General features: G+C 36.9%; 1 protein-coding gene across 1 annotated transcript in view; it reads right to left on the reverse strand.

Moving 5' to 3' along the window:
• PKP2 (plakophilin 2) overlaps nucleotides 1-17,890 on the reverse strand; it is a 148,118-nt gene that overhangs the window by 46,398 nt on the left and 83,830 nt on the right. The window contains 1 exon segment of the mRNA XM_043969362.1: nucleotides 6,515-6,692. Coding sequence (XP_043825297.1) covers nucleotides 6,515-6,692 — 178 coding nt within the window.

Genomic DNA, 17,890 nt, shown 5'->3' on the forward strand with positions numbered 1-17,890 from the left:
ATGGAAGATGAACCTGAACAGCAGGAAATAGAAGTCTACTCCCGACAAACTCCTCTTCCTCTTCCCTCAGGGGACAGGCACAGGAGGAGATGGAAGATCCTCTTCACACCCAGGAGAGAGGGAGGATCCAAGCTTTCAGGAGGAAGAAGCTGCGTTGTGCTGGTACAAATGGAAGTCAGTCCATACAATCTTCCCCAGGGAACAATTCATTATAAAAGATCTTGGTTTTCTCAGCAGTACATGGCACATTTTCAAAAACTGACCATGTATTAGGGCACAAAAAACATCATAGTCAAATGTAGAAAGCAGAAATAGTAAATGCATCCTTCCTCAGATCATGATGCAATAAAAATTACATGTAAGAAAGAGCATGGAAAAGGAGACTGAAAATCATTTGGAAACAGAATAATTTCAATTCTAAGAATGAATGGGTCAAACACAAATAATAGAAACAATCAATAATTTTTATCCAAGAAATGACAATAATGAGACAACATACCAAAGCTATGGGATGCAGCCAAAGCAGTGCTTAGGGAAAATTTATAGCTCTAGCTGCTTACATGATAAAAAGAGAAAGAGGAGATCAATGAATTGGGCATGCAACTTAAAAAGCTAGAAAAATAACAAATTAGAAATCTCCAATTAGATACTAAACTAGAAATACTGAAAATTAAAGAGAAATTATAAAATTGAAAGCAAGAAAACTATAGAATTAATCAATAAAACTAAGAGCTGGTTTTATATTAAAAAAACAATAAAATAGATAGACCACTGGTTAATTTGATTAAAAAAAAGAAGACCAAATTACCAGTATCAAAAAATGAAAAGGATGATGTTACCACCAATGAAGTGGAAAATTAAATCAATAATTAGGAATTATTTTGCCCAACTGTATGTCAATAAATTTGACAATCTAAATGAAATGGATAAATATTTACAAAAATACAAACTGCCCAGGTTAACTGAAGAGGAAAATAAAATCCTTAAATAAGCCCATATTAGAAAAGAAATGAACAAGCCATTAATGAACTCCCTAAGAAAAAATCCCCAGGGCCAGATGGGTTTACAGGTGAATTCTACCAAACATTTAAAAGAACAATTAATTCCAATATTATACAAATTATTTGGAAAAATAGGTGAAGAAGTAGTTCTACCAAATTCGTTTTATGACACAATATGGTGGTGATACAAAACCAGGCAGAGCCAAACAGAGAAAGAAAACTATAGACAATTGCCCTAATGAATATTGATGCTAAATCTTAAAGAAGATATTAGCAAGGAGATTACAGATAACAAGGTAATACACTATGACCAGGTGGATTTATACCAGGAATGCAGGACTGGTTCAACATTCCGGAAACTATTAACATAATCAACCACATCAATAAGAAAACCAAACCAAATCATATGATTATCTCAATAGATGCAGAGAAAGCTTTTGACAAAATACAGCACCCATTCCTAATAAAAACACTAGAGAGCTTAGGAATTGGTGGAGCTTTCCTTAAAATAATTAATAGTATCTACCTAAAATCATCAGCAAGCATTATATGTAATGGAGATAAGTTAGAGGCCTTCCAATAAGATCAGGGGTAAAAGAGGATGTCCATTATCACCTCTCTTATTTAATATTGTACTAGAAATGTTAGCTTTAGCAATCAGAGAAGAAAAAGTAATTAAAGGAATTGAGAATAGGCAAGGAGGAAACAAAACTATCACTCTTTGCAGATGATATGATGGTGTACTTAAAGAATCCTAGAGAATCAACTCAAAATTACTTGAAACGATTAACAACTTTAGCAAAGTAGTAGGATATAAAATAATCCACATAAATCATCAGCATTTCTATACATGACCACAAAGTACAGAGCAGCAAGAGATAGAAAGAGAATTCCATTTAAGTAATGGTAGACAATATAAAATACTTGGGAGTCTACTTGCCAAGACCAAACCCAGGAACTCTATGAGCACAATTACCACTTTTCACACAAATCAAATCAGATCTAAATAATTGGAAAGATATCATTGCTCATGGATAGGCAAGCTAACATAATAAAAATGACAATCCTACCTAAATTAATTTACTTATTCAGTGCCATACCAATCAGACTACCTAAAAATTATTTTATAGAGCAAAAAAAAAATAATAAAATTCATCTGGAAAAAACAAAAAGTCAAGAATAATCAAGGGAAATAATTTTTTGTTTTCGGGGTTTTTTGGGGTTTTTTTTAATTTTTTTTTACAGGGCAATGAGGGTTAAGTGACTTGCCCAGGGTCACAACAGCTACTAAGTGTCAAGTGTCTGAGGCCAGATTTGAACTCAGGTCCGTCCTTGAATCCAGGGCCAGTGCTTTATCCACTGCGCCATCGAGCTGCCCCCAAGGGAAATAATTTTTAAAAATACACAGGAAGGTGGGTTAGCTGTACCAAATCTGGAGTTTTACTATATAGCAGCAGTCATCAAAACTATCTGTTACTGGCTAAGAATAGAGTGGAGGATCAATGGAATAGGTTAGGCACAGGAGACACAGTAGTAAATGACATTAGAAATGTAGTTAATAAACCCAAAGACTCCAGCTTCTGGGATAGGAACTCAGTATTTGACAAAAACTGCTGAGAAAACTGGAAGATAGTATGGCAGAAATTAGGCATATACCAACATCTGACACCTTGTACTAAAAAAAAGTCAAAATGGGTACATGATTTAGACATAAGAGGTGATACAATAGGTAAATTGGGAGAGGAAGGAATAGTCTACCTTCAGATCTTTGGAAATGAGAACAGTTTATGACCAAGAAGAGATAGAGAATATGATGAAATGCAAAATGATGATTTTGATTACATTAATTAAAAGGTTTTGTACAAAACAGAAGCAATGCATCCAAATTAGGAGGGAGGCAGAAAAGCTAGGAAACAATTTTTTCTGGCCAGTACTTCTGATAAAGGCCTCATCTCTAAATATATAGGGAACTAAATCAAATTTATAAGAATCCAAGTCATTCCCCAATTGAGAAATGGTCAAAGGCTATGAACAGGCAGTTTTTTAATGAAGAAATCAAAGCTATCTATTCCCATATGAAAAAATGCTCTAAATCACTATTGATTAGAGAGATCAAGTTAAAAGAACTCTGAGGTACCACCTGATACCTATCAGATTGGCTAATACAACAAAAAAGGAAAATAATAAATGTTGGAGAAGCTGTGGGAAAATTGGAACACTAATGCATGTTGGTGGAGCTGTGAACTGATCCAACCATTCTGGAGAGCGATCTGGAATTATGCCAAAAGGTATAAAGCTGTGCATACCCTTTGACTCAGCAATACCACTTTTGGGTCTTTTCCCAAGGAGATCATAGAAAAGGGAAAAGAACCCACATGTTCAAAAATATTTATAGCTGCTCTTTTGTGGTGGTTGCAAGGAATTAGAAATTGAGGCTGGACACGTTGTAGTATATGAATGTAATGGAATTCTATTGTTTCTGTAAGAAACAATGAGCAGGAGAGTTCAGAGAAACCTGGAAGGACTTGCATGAACTGATTGATGAGTGAGATGAGCAGAGCCAGAAGAACATTATACACAGTATCATCAACATTACATGTTGATCAACTGTGATAGCCTGATTTCTTCTCACCAATACAATGGTACAAGAAAGTTCCAGGGGACTCATGATGGAAAAGGCTCTCCAAAATCCAGAAAAAAAGCACTGTGGAATATGGATGCTGATTGAACCATACTATTTCTGTTGTTTTTCTATTTTGAGGTTTTTCCTTATGCTCTGATTCTTCTCTTATAGCATGACTGACGCAGAAAATATGTTTAATGTTGTTATGTATAATGTATGTGTAAATATATGTGTGTATGTGTGTGTGTGTATATATATATACATATACATATATATATAACCTATATCAGATTGTTTGCTTTCTAGAGGAGGGTGGGAGGGAGGGAGAAAAATTTGAAATTGGAAATCTTATATATACAAATGCTGAAAACTATCTCTACATGTAACTGGAAAATATAAAATACGTTTTTAAAAATTAAATTAAATAAAAAGAAATTATAGAAGGGATGGTCTAAAAAGAAGACTTGTAATTAACTGATTTAAAGTAAAGTAAGCAGAACTAAGAGAAAATAATAATAATAGTTAATACTAGACTTTAAGGTTTGCAAAATGCTTTAGAGATGCCTCATTTGATTCTCACAAAAAACTGTGAGGAAGGTACTATTATATCCACCTTTTTTAAAGATGAGAAATCAATCAATACAGCATTGTGCTAACCACTGGGGATACAAAAAGCAGCAAAGATAGCTCCTTTGCCCTCAATTAGCTTGCAATCCAATGTAAACTGAAGCTAAAGAGATTAAAATGACATACCCAATGTCATAAGTGTCAATAGCAATATTCAAACTCAGATCTTTCTGACTCAAAGTCTGGCAGCCTATCCACAATGCCATCTAGTTCCCAGTAATAGAACTCTCTCACCACCTCAGACCCTTCAGGGATTTAGTAGTAGCCACAATCTGAGGATACAGCTTGCTAGGGTGATTGAAGGTTTGGAGAGTAGCTTCAGCTTTATTCCTTTTGAATACGTGCCTTCACCAATGTATTCTAACTCTGTAGAAGAACTGAAAAATTACAGTGAGTTAAAAGAATATTATATGTCTTTTGTGATTTACCTGTATACTTGCTTAAGAGAATCGGTCTTTCCTTGACTGAATTCAGAGAAAAGAATCTGGATAATGATGTGTTAAGCTAAATGTAATACATTAGGTGATTCCACCTTATGGTGGAAATTAATCCTTTGAGGGAATCAAGAAGGGAGAAAACAATTGCTTGGAGAATGATAGGATTATTCCTCAGGGTGACTTTTAACTGTTACTTCACTAAGTCCATGAGAAAGATTCAAGGAGTAACCTAACTTCTGATGGAACAATTAGGAGCTTGGAGATGAGGAAAAGAAAGCTATAGGAAATCATATAAAGCAGAGAAATTAGAAGTGCAGGTAAACCACTACAAAGAAAGGGGTCATGATCTGGTAGTGACATTGCTTAAGTACAAGGTATTTTGGGACAGAAGTTGTGTTGCTGAAACCCCTAAATATAGAGCCAAGGGAGTAATCTTGGATGTCCTTCTCCCTTAACTCCATAAGAGATGAATCCTTTTCTTCTGAGCATTGGCTGGGTACTTACCTTTCTTTCTTAAACATGTTTTACTTGTCTTTATAGTGATAACCTACTAGTAATTTCTAGTTGGGCTTATACTTATAGTTGGAATATAGGTGACTAGAAGAAACAAGGAAGAACATGCTCAGAGGGAGAGAGAGAGAGAGAGAGAGAGAGAAGAGAGAGGAGAGAGAGAGAGAGAGAGAGAGAGAGAGAGAGAGAACCAACACTAAGTATTTTGATAGAAGTGATGTCTGGCTTGGGGATAAAAAACTAACAAATGAATAAATAGAATTACAAATATTTTGATCCTACTTCTCAGGGTTAAGAGTTTTTGTATGGGGAATATCCATTTGGACAATGAGTCAGTCATTAGTAGACAAATGGCAAATACAAGTGGTTGAACAACCATGATCACATACCAATTTCTTTATACTCTTACATGTGCATAATATAGATATACATATGCCTCTATATCTATACACATAAATATCTGTGTGTGTATATATATATATATATATATATAAAATGGAGTTTTAGATATCTAGAAAATGTATATATACATTATGTATATATTTTTATATATACATGGTGTATATATGTACATATGTATATATGTGTGTATGCACATGCCAAGTCTATTTTGAGCTTTAACCACCAAGATGGTTTTTTTCTCCTTTCATATAAATGTCTATTCTTCCATTGGCTGATACCTCTTATTTGCTGATAGGTCCAATTGGGCTGTTACTATTTGTAGTTATGATCTGCACACTATTAATAATCAAAATACAATATGAATGATTAGCACTGAAGAAAACATTTTCACTGAATACTCAGTGACACCAGGAAGGAGGCCACCCATCCCTGAGAAAAACACCAAACACTATTGCATCTCACATCTCTGGAAGACTACAAGGCTTGGAAATAGTTGTTACATCAGGAAAAAAAACAACATAGAACTCCATTTTCTAGTCAGAGATTCAACATTGCTACCTCTCTCTTATATCAGTGCCCTGAGACAAAGCCAAATCCCACACCAGTTATGGTTCTGTCCTTCACTGGTACAGAATACTATTCCTCTTCACTTTAACAATCAGGCAACAAGTATTTATTAAGCAACTATTAGGTGCTAGGAACTGGACTAAGTGCTATGGATATAAGTATGACAAAAATGAAACAATTCATAATCTAATGAGCTTACATTTCAATGGGGAAACGAAGTAAATCTGTATGTGTGTATATGTGTATATATGTACCTGAAGGAAGGTTTGGTAAAGACCTGGATATAGTGCTTAAATTATACTGAAAGGGAATGGGAGGATTGTAATAGGGAAAGAAAATGACCTTACCTTAAGCATCCTGTGACATTGTAGAATATATCAAAATCAAGCAAGCCATTTGCTTTGGGATAGTCACCCTCAGACCATCCTGAATAGGGGATGATGACAATATCTGTCAAGGTTAGTAAAGCTTCTGTAATCATCAGATTCTTGAGCTTATCATTAGAGGACAAATTCCACATCAAACTACAAAGCAAGGAACAAAGACAGTTAGTCTAGTAGAGGGTGGTGCTTAACTGTCTATTGAATTGATCAGTTCCTGGCACATAACAGGAGTTTAATAAGTGCTTGTTTACTAAATTATTGATCAGTTAACACCATCATCTTTGGTTTAAGATCATTAAAATAACCTTTAAAAGACAAACTAACTAGTTCAAACTTATGATATAAGCTGAAGTAATTCCATAAAATATATAGCCTACAGAATGAAACTGGGAAGGTTAGGTTAAACAGAAATGTTAATCAAAGCCAGAGATGTTTAACTATTTATTGCTACTTCACTGAAGAAAACAAAACCATGCAGGTGACCTCATGAGAATAACAAATTAGAGCTTTAAAATTTAGTATTGCAAAAAAAAGAGAGATAGAGAGGCTTAACATAGTACTTTGGAAACAGCAGTAGGGACTGGACCTGTGATTTTACTAATACAGGGAATTCCCAGATGAGGAACCTCCTTCTATGGATGCAGGTTAGCACCTTCTGTGAAACATGTACTCTTTTGAGAATCCTAGAGCCCTCTCCAGGTTATTCAATTTGCTCAAGGTCACAGCCAGGAAGAGGCAGGAGCTCCACCCAGGTCTTCCTGACTCCTAGACTAACTTGCTATCCACTACACCAAATTATCTCTGCACAGGAGACATAAAAACTAAAATTTAAACCTAAAAAGAGATTCTTATTTGTTTTTCTTTCTTTGAATGCATAGGAGCTCTTCTAAAGTATGCTTTTTTACCTTGCTGATACCTAGGGGAGACTAGACAAACATTCCAATTGAACCTGTTAATATTAGTCCTCACAAATCACCCGTTAATTATTATTGAATGCTGTCCAGAACATACTAAAGACAGGTACCCTCCAGGAATTTATATTGTATACACCATTTCTTCCTTATTTTATGGTCTGGTAGCTGAAGGAGAGATAATGGCAACTTGGAAGATTCAGTCATTTTAAGGTTTATTTTAAGGTATTCACATAATTTTCTCTGGCTCCTCCCCCCTCCAATCAATTTAGGTGCTCCATGTTTCACACTAAAAAAAAAGGGAAGGATAATATAAGTACCAAAGGAAAGAATTAAAATGTGGATTCCAGTCTTTGTGACAAAAGGGGAGGAAGAGGGAATCACTATCAAATGATGGAACTAGTTAGCATTTATTTTATTTTTTCTTCCAAGCTTTTTATTCAAAGATTTAAAGACCTTTGGTCCATAGAGTTAAGGACCAGATGTCTACTCACAATCCCAGGTTCAATCATTCAATCAATAATCAGTCATTAAAAGCTCATCAAGTATCACAAGCACTGTACAAGGCAATGGTAATATAAAGACAAAAGTGTGAATCACAGTTTACAATTTTATTGGGAATAACACATTGAAAGATTAGGAGGAAAGGTAGAGTCATTAGTCCAAAAGGATAATGAGGGCCATTTTACATTTGAACTGAGCTTTTTAAATTGAGGAATCTAAAGGATGAGGTGGGGAATCACTGCATTTCAGGAAGGAGGGCAAGCACATAGATGAAAAATAGAATGTAATGTGTGAGGAACAGCAAGGAGTCCAGTTTGGTTGGAATGTAGAGTGCATGAAGGAGAGTGATAGTGTGTAATCAAATTGTAAAGGGCTTTAAATACTAAACAAAATTTATATTTTATCTTGAAGGTAACAGGAACTTACTGAACTTTGTGTTTTAGAACTATCAATTTGGCAGTTGTATGAAGAATAGAATGAAGAAGAGAGAGATACAAGGCAGCAAGACCAATTAGGAAGCTATTGCAATAGATCAGGCAAGTGGCAGCTAGGTGGCACAGTGGATAAAGCACTGGCCCTGGATTCAGGAGGACCTGAGTTCAAATTTGGCCTCAGACACTTGACACTTACTAGATGTGTGACCCTGGCAAGTCACTTAATCCCAATCACCTTACTAAAAAAACAAAACAAAAATAAAAAACCCCAATAGATCAGGCAAGAGATAATGAGGACCTGAAGTAGAGAGATGACCATGAGTTGAAAGAAGAGAAAAAGAGATGGATGTGAGAAATAATGTGGTGTCAATAAGACTTGGCAAATATTTGGCTATTTGGAGATAGGGAAAGCAAAGAGTCTGACATTGTGCGTGGGATGGGATGTTAGAGAAATAAGGAGGTTTAGAAGAAGAGTGGGTTTGGGGGGGGGAATAGAAAGTGGTTTTTGCATATGCTGAAATTGAGATGCCTATGTGATATCCAGTTTGAATGTTTAATAGATAATTCTAGTGTTTGCCAACAAAGTTAATTTATTTAGCTAGCTGGAAGTTAATATAATTCACTCATCCTCTAGAGAAAGTTGGAGAGGGGCAGAAAAGGATAGGAAAAAAGGAGACAACTTGATATACTTTACTATTTCTTCTTACTATCCTGAATACCTATTAAATTTCTGCTTCTTTAGGCCATTCTATTTTATCATGAAGGTAAAAATATACATGCCACCTATGACACTCATGACATAAGTTCATGTCATTGCCAACAGAGTAGTTGCTTAGTCAAAACTTTTTTAAAATCTTCAAACATTCTTATACACATGTTAATATATACATATATATTATTGTAAGGGGCTTTAAATCCTAAGAAAAATTATTTCATCCTCAAAGTAGTAGGAAGCCACTGGAGCTTACTGAATTAAGGAGTGATAAGTTCAGGTTTGTGCTTGGAAATATCACTTTGGAAGTTGTGTGAAGGATGTTATTAAAAAGAGAGAGACTTGAGGCCAGGAGACCAATTAGGAAGCTATTAAAATAGTTCAAGCAAGAAGTGATGAGGACCTGAATGAGAGTAATGATGATGAACTAGTCATAATTAGTAATTAAATATGTGAGGGGCAGCTAGGTGGTGCAGTGGATAAAGCACCAGCCCTGGATTCAGGAGGGCCTGAGTTCAAATCCAGCCTACTTGACACTTACTAACTGTGTGACCCTGGGCAAGTCATTTAACCTTCATTGTCCCACAACAAAACCAAAACCAAGCTAAAACTAAATATGTGAAGGAAGACTGAGTTCCTTGCTGGCCAAAATACAGTACTAAAGCAATCAGATTTTGCTGCTGACAAATATAATTAAGAGGAATTTGGGCTAGGTAAATGGAGAAAAATGCTGGCTTGGTCTCCAGAGGCTAAATTTGTTGGAGCTCAAATTGATTTGCAGTTAAGAAAGGATACTGGGAGCTACAACAAACCAGGAGCAGTCCTTGTGAGCTTCTGAATCAGTTTCAATGGCAACTGCTTCTGGAACTCAGCCCATAGGGGATACAACAGTTGGCCAGAAGGAGATTGCAGGGATCTCTTTGCCAGCACTGAGGCAGGACTCTATTATTTTGCTCATGCTTGGATCCAGGTCACAGTCTTGGGTGGTGATCCCATGTCAGGGAGAGACACAAGCACACAAGACCTTGTAGCCAAAGTGGAGCTGGAGTCTGTTCATAGTTCCAGGAAGAAAAGCAGGCCTATGGTTGCTTGCAGACCAGAGCACAGGCCAGGAGAGTAGTAAATATATTTCTTCTTAAATCATACAATCTTGGAAGAACTAAAAACTTACAAATTCTTAGAAGTATCTTTGAAAATACCTGCAAAATCCCCCTAGAGCTTGGAATAGCATGCCCTCCACCTTGGAAACAGTGTCCCACTTTAACAAAGAGTTAAAAGTCAAGAAATAGGCTGGGAAAATGAGCAAACAGAAAAAAAAAATCTGACCCTAGAAAATTTCTATGGTGACAAGGAAGATCAAAATACACCCTCAGAAGAAGATAACAAAGTCAAAGATCCTACAACCAAAGCTTCCAATAAAAATATGAATTAATCTTAAGGCATCAAAGGGTTCAAAAAGGACTTTGAAAATAAAGTAAGAGAGGCAGAGAAATTAGAGTGATGCAAGAAAATCATGAAAAAAAAGTCAATAGTTTGGTAAAGGAAAAACAAAAAAAAAATTGAAGAAAATAACACCTTAAAAACTAGACTGGGCCAAATGGTAAAAGAGTTACAAAAAATCAGTGAAGAAAGAATGCCTTGAAAAGCCAAATTGGCCAAAGGGAAAAGGGGGTACAAAAGCTCTCTGAAGAAAATAATTCTTTAAAAGTTGATTGAACAAATGGAAGCTAATGACTTTATGAGAAATCAAGAAATAACAAAGAAAAACCAAAAGTATGAAAAAATAGAAGGCAATGTGAAATATTTCATTGGAAATACAACTGACTTGGAAATAGACCCCAGAGATAATCTGAAAATTATTGGACTACCCTGAAAGCCATAATAATAATTAAAAAAAAGCCTAGACATCATCTTCCAAGAAATTGTCAGGGAAAATTGCCCTAATATTCTAGAACCAGAAAGTATAATAGAAATTGAAAGACTCCACAAATCACCTAATGAAAGAGATTCCCAAATGAAAACTTCCAGAATATTATAGCTAAATTCCATAGCTCCAGGTAAAGGAGAAAACACTGCAAGCAGCCAGAAGGAAACAATTCAAGTACTTTGGAAGCACAGTCAAGATACACAAAATTAGCAGTTTCCACATTAAAGGATCAGAGGGCTTGGAATATGATACACCAGAGGACAAAGGAACTGGGATTACAACCAAGAATCACTTACCCAGAAAAACTGAGTATAATTCTTCAGGGGGGAAAAATGGAATTCAATGAGAGGACTTTCAGGCATTCTTTCTTTCTTCTTTTTTTTTTTTTTTTTGCGGGGCAATGGGGGTTAAGTGATTGGCCCAGGGTCACACAGCTAGTAAGTGTCAAGTGTCTGAGGCCGGATTTGAACTCAGGTACTCCTGAATCCAGGGTCAGTGCTTTATCCACTGTGCCACCTAGCTGCCCCTCAGGCATTCTTGTTGAAAAGAGCTGAGCTGAATAGAAAATTTGACTTTCAAATACAAGATTCCAGAGAAGCAAAAAAAGATAGACAAGAAAAATAAATCATAAGGGATATTAAAAGGTGAAACTATTTACATTCCTACATGGGAAGATCATACTTGTAACTCCTAAGAACTTTCTCATTATTAAGGCAGATGAATGGAGTCTATTATTTAGGCAGAGGGCACAGGTGTGAGTTGAATACGAAGGGATGATATCTTTAAAAAATAAAATTAAGGGGGTAAAAGAAGAATGCACTGGGAGAAAGGGAAAGGAACAGTGGAATGGGTAAAGTATATCACATAAAAGAAGCAAAAAATAGCTTATCCATTTAGAGGGGAAGATGGGGGAGGTGCTGGGGAGTGAGTGAACCTTACTCTCATCAGAATTGGCTCAAAGAGGGAATAACATACACACTCAATTGGGTATAGTAATCCATCTTACCCTGCAGTAAAGTAGGAGGGGAGGGGAGGTGATAGAAGGGAGGGCAGATTGGGGGGAAGGGGCAGTCAGAAGCAAAACACCTTTGAGGAGGGAAAGGGTGAAAGGAGATAGAGAATAGAGTAACTAACATGGGGAGGGAGTATGATGGAGGGAAATTCAGCTAGCAATAGTAACTGTGAAAAAATTTTGAATCAAATTTTTCTGATAAAAGCTTCATTTCTCAAACACATAGAGGACTGAGTCAAATTTAGTAAAATAAGAGCCATTCCCCAATTAACTATGTCAGCATCCAGAAAGACAAAAGACAAAAAGTTAAAGGACCTATGTGTACAAAAAATATTTATGGAAGCCCTTTTCTGTGCAAAGAATTCAAAATTGAGAAGATGCCCTTGGGAAAGGTTGAACAAATTGTGAGATGAGATTATGATGGAACACTATTGTACTATAAGAAATGATGAGCAGGATGCTTTCAGAATTACCTGGAAAGACTTATATGAGCTGATGCAAAGTGAGATGTACTGTATGCAAAGTAACAGCAATATTGCAAGATGATCAGCTGTGAATGACTTGGCTATTCTTGGCAATGCAGTGATCCAAGACAACTTTGAAGGACTTATGAAAAATGCAATCCATCTCCAAAGAAAGAACTGATGGTGTCTGAATACAGATTGAAGCAATTTTTTTTAGTTTCATTTTCTTACATTTTTTGTCTGTTTTATTTCAGAACCTGACTAATGTGGAAATGTTTTGCACGACTACACATGTATAACTTATTTTGGATTGCTTGCATTCTTAAGGGTGGGGGTGGACAGGGAGGGAGGAAGAGAATTTGGAACACAACAGATGTCAAAATTGTTTTTACATGTAATTTGGGGAAAATAAAATTCAATAAAGACCTAAAACAAAAAAAAAAAAAAAGAAAGGATACCGAGAGTATATAAGAATGTTAGAACTTTCACATTAGTTAAATTATATTGGAAGGCTTTGATCTGCTACAAGACACAACTGTCAAAAGGGAAAGACCTAATCTGGGCCTGGCTTTTGTCAACTAGATATGGGTTCTAAGACTAAAAATGCTGTCAACTTGTCCTTATCAAAAAAAGATTCTAGCAAAGATACCCTACTAGCATGAAACTGAGATGATTTGATTGAATAGAAAAGATGAACTCAGGGGGTGTAGTAACAGAGCCCTGATAGCCATAGCAGCACAATGACATTAGAAAACATCCAAGGAGAGTTTGACCCAGGAAAGACTTGGCCTCCAGAGACAGAGTTTCAGCCTGATTGAAGTACACTTCCATGTCTATTCCTTAGAATCAACAAACAACAAGCCCTGGGGGAAGCCAGGTTGGAAGAGTCAGCTTCAGGACCTTTCACCTTAGGGACAGTGTGGGGGTCTGACATTTGAGTATAAGAATGAAGGATTTTCCTAGGAAAAGACTAAATGACCTTTCACTGTCAAGTGATGCCAAGCACAATTGTGTTGACCTGACACTGTCCTCAGCTGGAGAAGAAGCTAGTATACACGTGATGAGTGTGGTAGCAGGGGTCAGGGACATTTTTGGCTGTAGGCACTTGTAAAAGAGCATTTTGTGGTTTGGGGTCCGGGGCAAAGAGGATAGCTATAGTTTGCAGACACTAGAGAGACCATAGGGAGCAAGAGTGTTTGTGGGATAGCTTGGTTGGGGGACCCCAGGTGTGGCTTAGGGGTGGGGAGGGGTGCCTAAGGCTAGGTCTTGGGACACAACTCAGGAAAGAACATTTAAAAGGACCTGAGGCTTGGGGCATCATTTTTCACACCTTGCAACTAGAACTTGATTATAATAATAGCTGCTAAAAAAATGAATAAGTAACAGAGAAAGAACCCAACTAGAGATAGCTACTATGGGGATAGAGCTGATCTGGGATCCTATTTAGAGGGAAATAGTGTAGCTAAAAAAGTCTTCTAAATTCAGAAAGAAATAGAGCAAGGGGATATGGTAGAGGGAAGGGATAAGGGAGGAAATCTTAGAGGGGTGGGTAGGTTAAGGAATAGAAAGGCAAGGTAGTGGGTAGAAGACAATTCAAAGAGTGAAGAGGCATAGGATAGGAAGATGGTGAGGAAAATAGGGAGGGAAATACAGAACAAGTAAATATTGCTTAGAATGGGATGAATTTACCCATAAAATGGAAATAGATAAGCAGATTTAAAATCTGGAAAAAAAAATGGTTCTTAGGGGCAGAGCTAAAATGGCAGAGGAAAGGCAATGACTTCCCTGAGCTCTTCCCCAAGATCCCTCCAAATCCCTTCAAATAATGCCATAAGAAAATTCCTGGAGCAGTAGAACACACAAAAGGACAGGATGAAGTAATTTTCCAGCCAAAGAAAGCTTAGAAGGGCAGCAGGAAAGGTCTCTTTTGCTGGAGTGAGAGTGGAGCATGCCAAGCAGACCCAGCCCCAACCTCAGCCCAAGAGAACCAGGCATTGGGAGCTTCTGAATCAGCTGCCAAAGCAGCTGCTTCTGGAACTCAGCCACTGGACAGTGAGGATGTTGACTGATTGGCCATGGGGAGATTACAGGGGTCTCTTTGCCAGTGCTGAGGCAGGACTGTTGTTTTGCCAATGCTCACAGCCAGGTCACAGTCTTGGGTGGTGGCTGAGGCGGGTAAGGGGCACAAACACACAAGAGCTTGCAGCCAGAGAAGAGCAGGGCTGTTCCAGGGCCCAGGGCATAGAAGCAGGCCTGTGGTTGCTTGCAGGCTGGGGCACAGGCCAGGGCAGTGGTGAATGTGCCTCTCCTTAAATCGTACCAATCTTGGAGGAACTAGGGACTTATACATTCCTAGAAGTATCTTTAGCAACTGTTGTTGCTCAAACCCCCTGAAGCTTGGGACAGTGAACCCTCCACCCTGGAAGCAGCGCCCCACTTTAACAAAGTTAAAAATCAAGAACTAGACTGAGAAAATGAGCAAACAGAAAAAAAAATGCTGACGCTAGAGAGTTTCTATGGTGACAAGGATGATCAAAATACACCCTCAGAAGAAGATAACAAAGTCAAAGCTCCTACATCCAAAGCTTCCAAGAAAAATATGAATTGGTCTCAGGACATAGAAGTGCTCAAAAAGGACTTTGAAAACAAAGTAAGAAAGGTAGGGAAAAAAGGGGAAAGAGATATGAGAGTTATGCAAGAAAATCAAGGAAGAAAAAAGTCAACAGCTTGCAAAGCCGAATTGGCCACATGGTTGAACAAATTGTGGGATGAGATTATGATGGAACACTATTGTGCTATAAGAAATGATGAGCAGGATGCTATCAGAAAAACCTAAAAAGACTTATATGAGCTGATGCAAAGTGAAATGTATTGTATACAAAATAACAGCAACAATGTAAGATGATCTGCTGTGAATGACTTTAGTTATTTTCAGCAATACAATGATCCAAGACAATCCCAAAGGACTAACAATGAAACATATTATTGGGGGTAGTACTGGCCCTGCATTCAGGAGGACCTGAGTTCAAATATGACCTCAGACACTTGACACTTAATAGCTGTGTGACCCTGGGCAAGTTACTTAACCCTCATTGCCCCACAAAACAAATGAACAAACAAACAAAAAAACATACTATCCACCTCCAAAGAAAGAACTGGTACTGATTGATCAAAGACTGAAATATGCTATTTTTTACTTTCTTTCATTTTTTCTTTTATTCAAGTTTTCTTATACAAAATGACCAATATGGCAATGTTTTACATAATTGTACATGTATAACCTATATCTGCTTGCTTACTGCCTCAGGGAGGGGGAAAAGGAGGGAGGGAAGGAGGGATAAAATTTGGAACTCAAAACTTTAAATAAAGAAGTTTTTACTGAGAAAAAGAAAACCAAATACTGCCTCTCAAACAGAGTGGTCCTGGACAAGTTACTCTCTCGGTTTCTTCATCTGCAAAAATAGGAACAATAATAGTACTCACTTCCCAGGAGTGTGTGTGTGTGTGTATACATGTGATATATACACATATACATATATAGGAATGTACATACATATACATATGTATGTATACATATGTAGGAATATTTTGAGGAATCAAGGTGACTCAGATGACAGTGCTGAACTTGGTGTAAGAAGGTTCTCAGTCTTGGTCTCGGTCTTGATCTTGGTCTAGGTCTGTCTGTCTGTCTGTCTGTCTGTCTGTCTGTCTCTCTCTACCTACACACACTCTCTCTACCTCTCATATTCAGTTTTTTCATCAATAAAAGGGTGAGGATCAAATGATGTAGATATGCAGAATGTTTTGCAAATCTTAAAGCACTATTTAAATGTTAGTTTTTAGTTCTTATTGTATTAAGTAATGATAACAATGTGTATGTAGTATATGTGGGAGAGAATCACAGAAATGGTGGTGGTAATGGCCTCGATTTGTGGTTTTAAAGGGAAGCACATAATTCAGCCTTCTAGGATGATCTGGGTTTATTTTTAATTCCTGGCTAATTCAAATATAGCATCAGAGTTTCTATGACTGCTATTCAAGAGATAACAAAACCAGATCACTTAGGACCAAAAGAAGATGTGTTTGCCCCAAATTTTGGGCTGGACATAGCTTCTAAGATTTTCTGTATCCTCAAATCATAGCATATAAATTATTCCCCAGAACCAATTAGCATTAAGGGTTTGCTGGGACCTTTATCAATAAGTTTTTCCTTCCTCCAAATGCTAAGATGCCTCCAGAAAAGAAGAGTTTGGGCATACTAATAACTTATGAAGGAGGTAGAGAACATTTAAAAAGCAGGTCTGAGGTAGAGTTCTGGTAACTTGGATGAGGTATTCAAGTTCTGTATATAAACTAACTTAAATAAAATGGTTAGATGCTCAGAAATGCTAAAAATAATGTGGAGTTCAGCAATCTATGGCCAATTCTAGCACCCTGACTGTTTTTTAATATAACCCACAAAGTCAGATTTCGATTACAGACTGTATGTCAACCCTTGGATTTTATAGTCATTATGATTAGCATTAACTGTATTTTAAAATGTAAAAACTGTTTTAGCTAGCAGTCCTTACAAAAACAGGTGGTCAGCTGAATTTGGCCCATCTGCCCTAGTTTGTGGACTCCTGGTTAAGTCTAATCAATTTGATAAATGTGGTTTATATTAGTATCAATCTGGATATTAATCTGTGTGGCATGAGTAGAAGGGAAAGTAGGCTTTGTCCTTTGGAGACTGGATGAAAGACCCTAAAGGGGCTTGTTCTTGAGTTGAGGAAATAAAGAGAAAAAACTTAAACCTATTTTAATAATTGGTTATTAATATGATAGAAAAAATCACTTCTCTTATACATCTAAGATAAAACATAAACTCCTCTATCTGGCACATAAAGCCCTTTATCACTTGGACCCTACCTACTTTTTCCAATCTTCTCATACTTTACTACCCTCCACTTTTGTGGTCCAATGACACTGGTCTTCCTTCTTTTTCTCTCATGTGCTCCTAACTCAGTGCCTTTTCACTGGCTATCCCTCCTCATCTCCATCTCTTGGCTTCATTGACTTCCTTCAAGACTCAGATCAAATCATATTTTCAGCAGGAAGTCTTAACTGTTCCTATCCCCTCACCTATTTCCTCATTGGTAGTGCCTTACCTCTGAAATTTGTACTCTATGTGCTTGTTTTTCCATTAAAATGCAAGCTCCCTGAGGGAAGGGATTGGTTTTTTTTTCTTTTGCCTTTCATTATATACACAGTGCATAGCACTATGCCTGGCACACAATATATGTTTAATTAATGCTGCTGATTATTCTCTATGATACTTCTACCAGTGTTATTCTAGCATTTTCCATAAAGTAGTGTTTTTTTAATGGTGGTTTTTGG

The sequence above is a fragment of the Dromiciops gliroides genome, chromosome 5, assembly GCF_019393635.1.
Source record: "Dromiciops gliroides isolate mDroGli1 chromosome 5, mDroGli1.pri, whole genome shotgun sequence".
Taxonomy (NCBI): domain Eukaryota; kingdom Metazoa; phylum Chordata; class Mammalia; order Microbiotheria; family Microbiotheriidae; genus Dromiciops; species Dromiciops gliroides.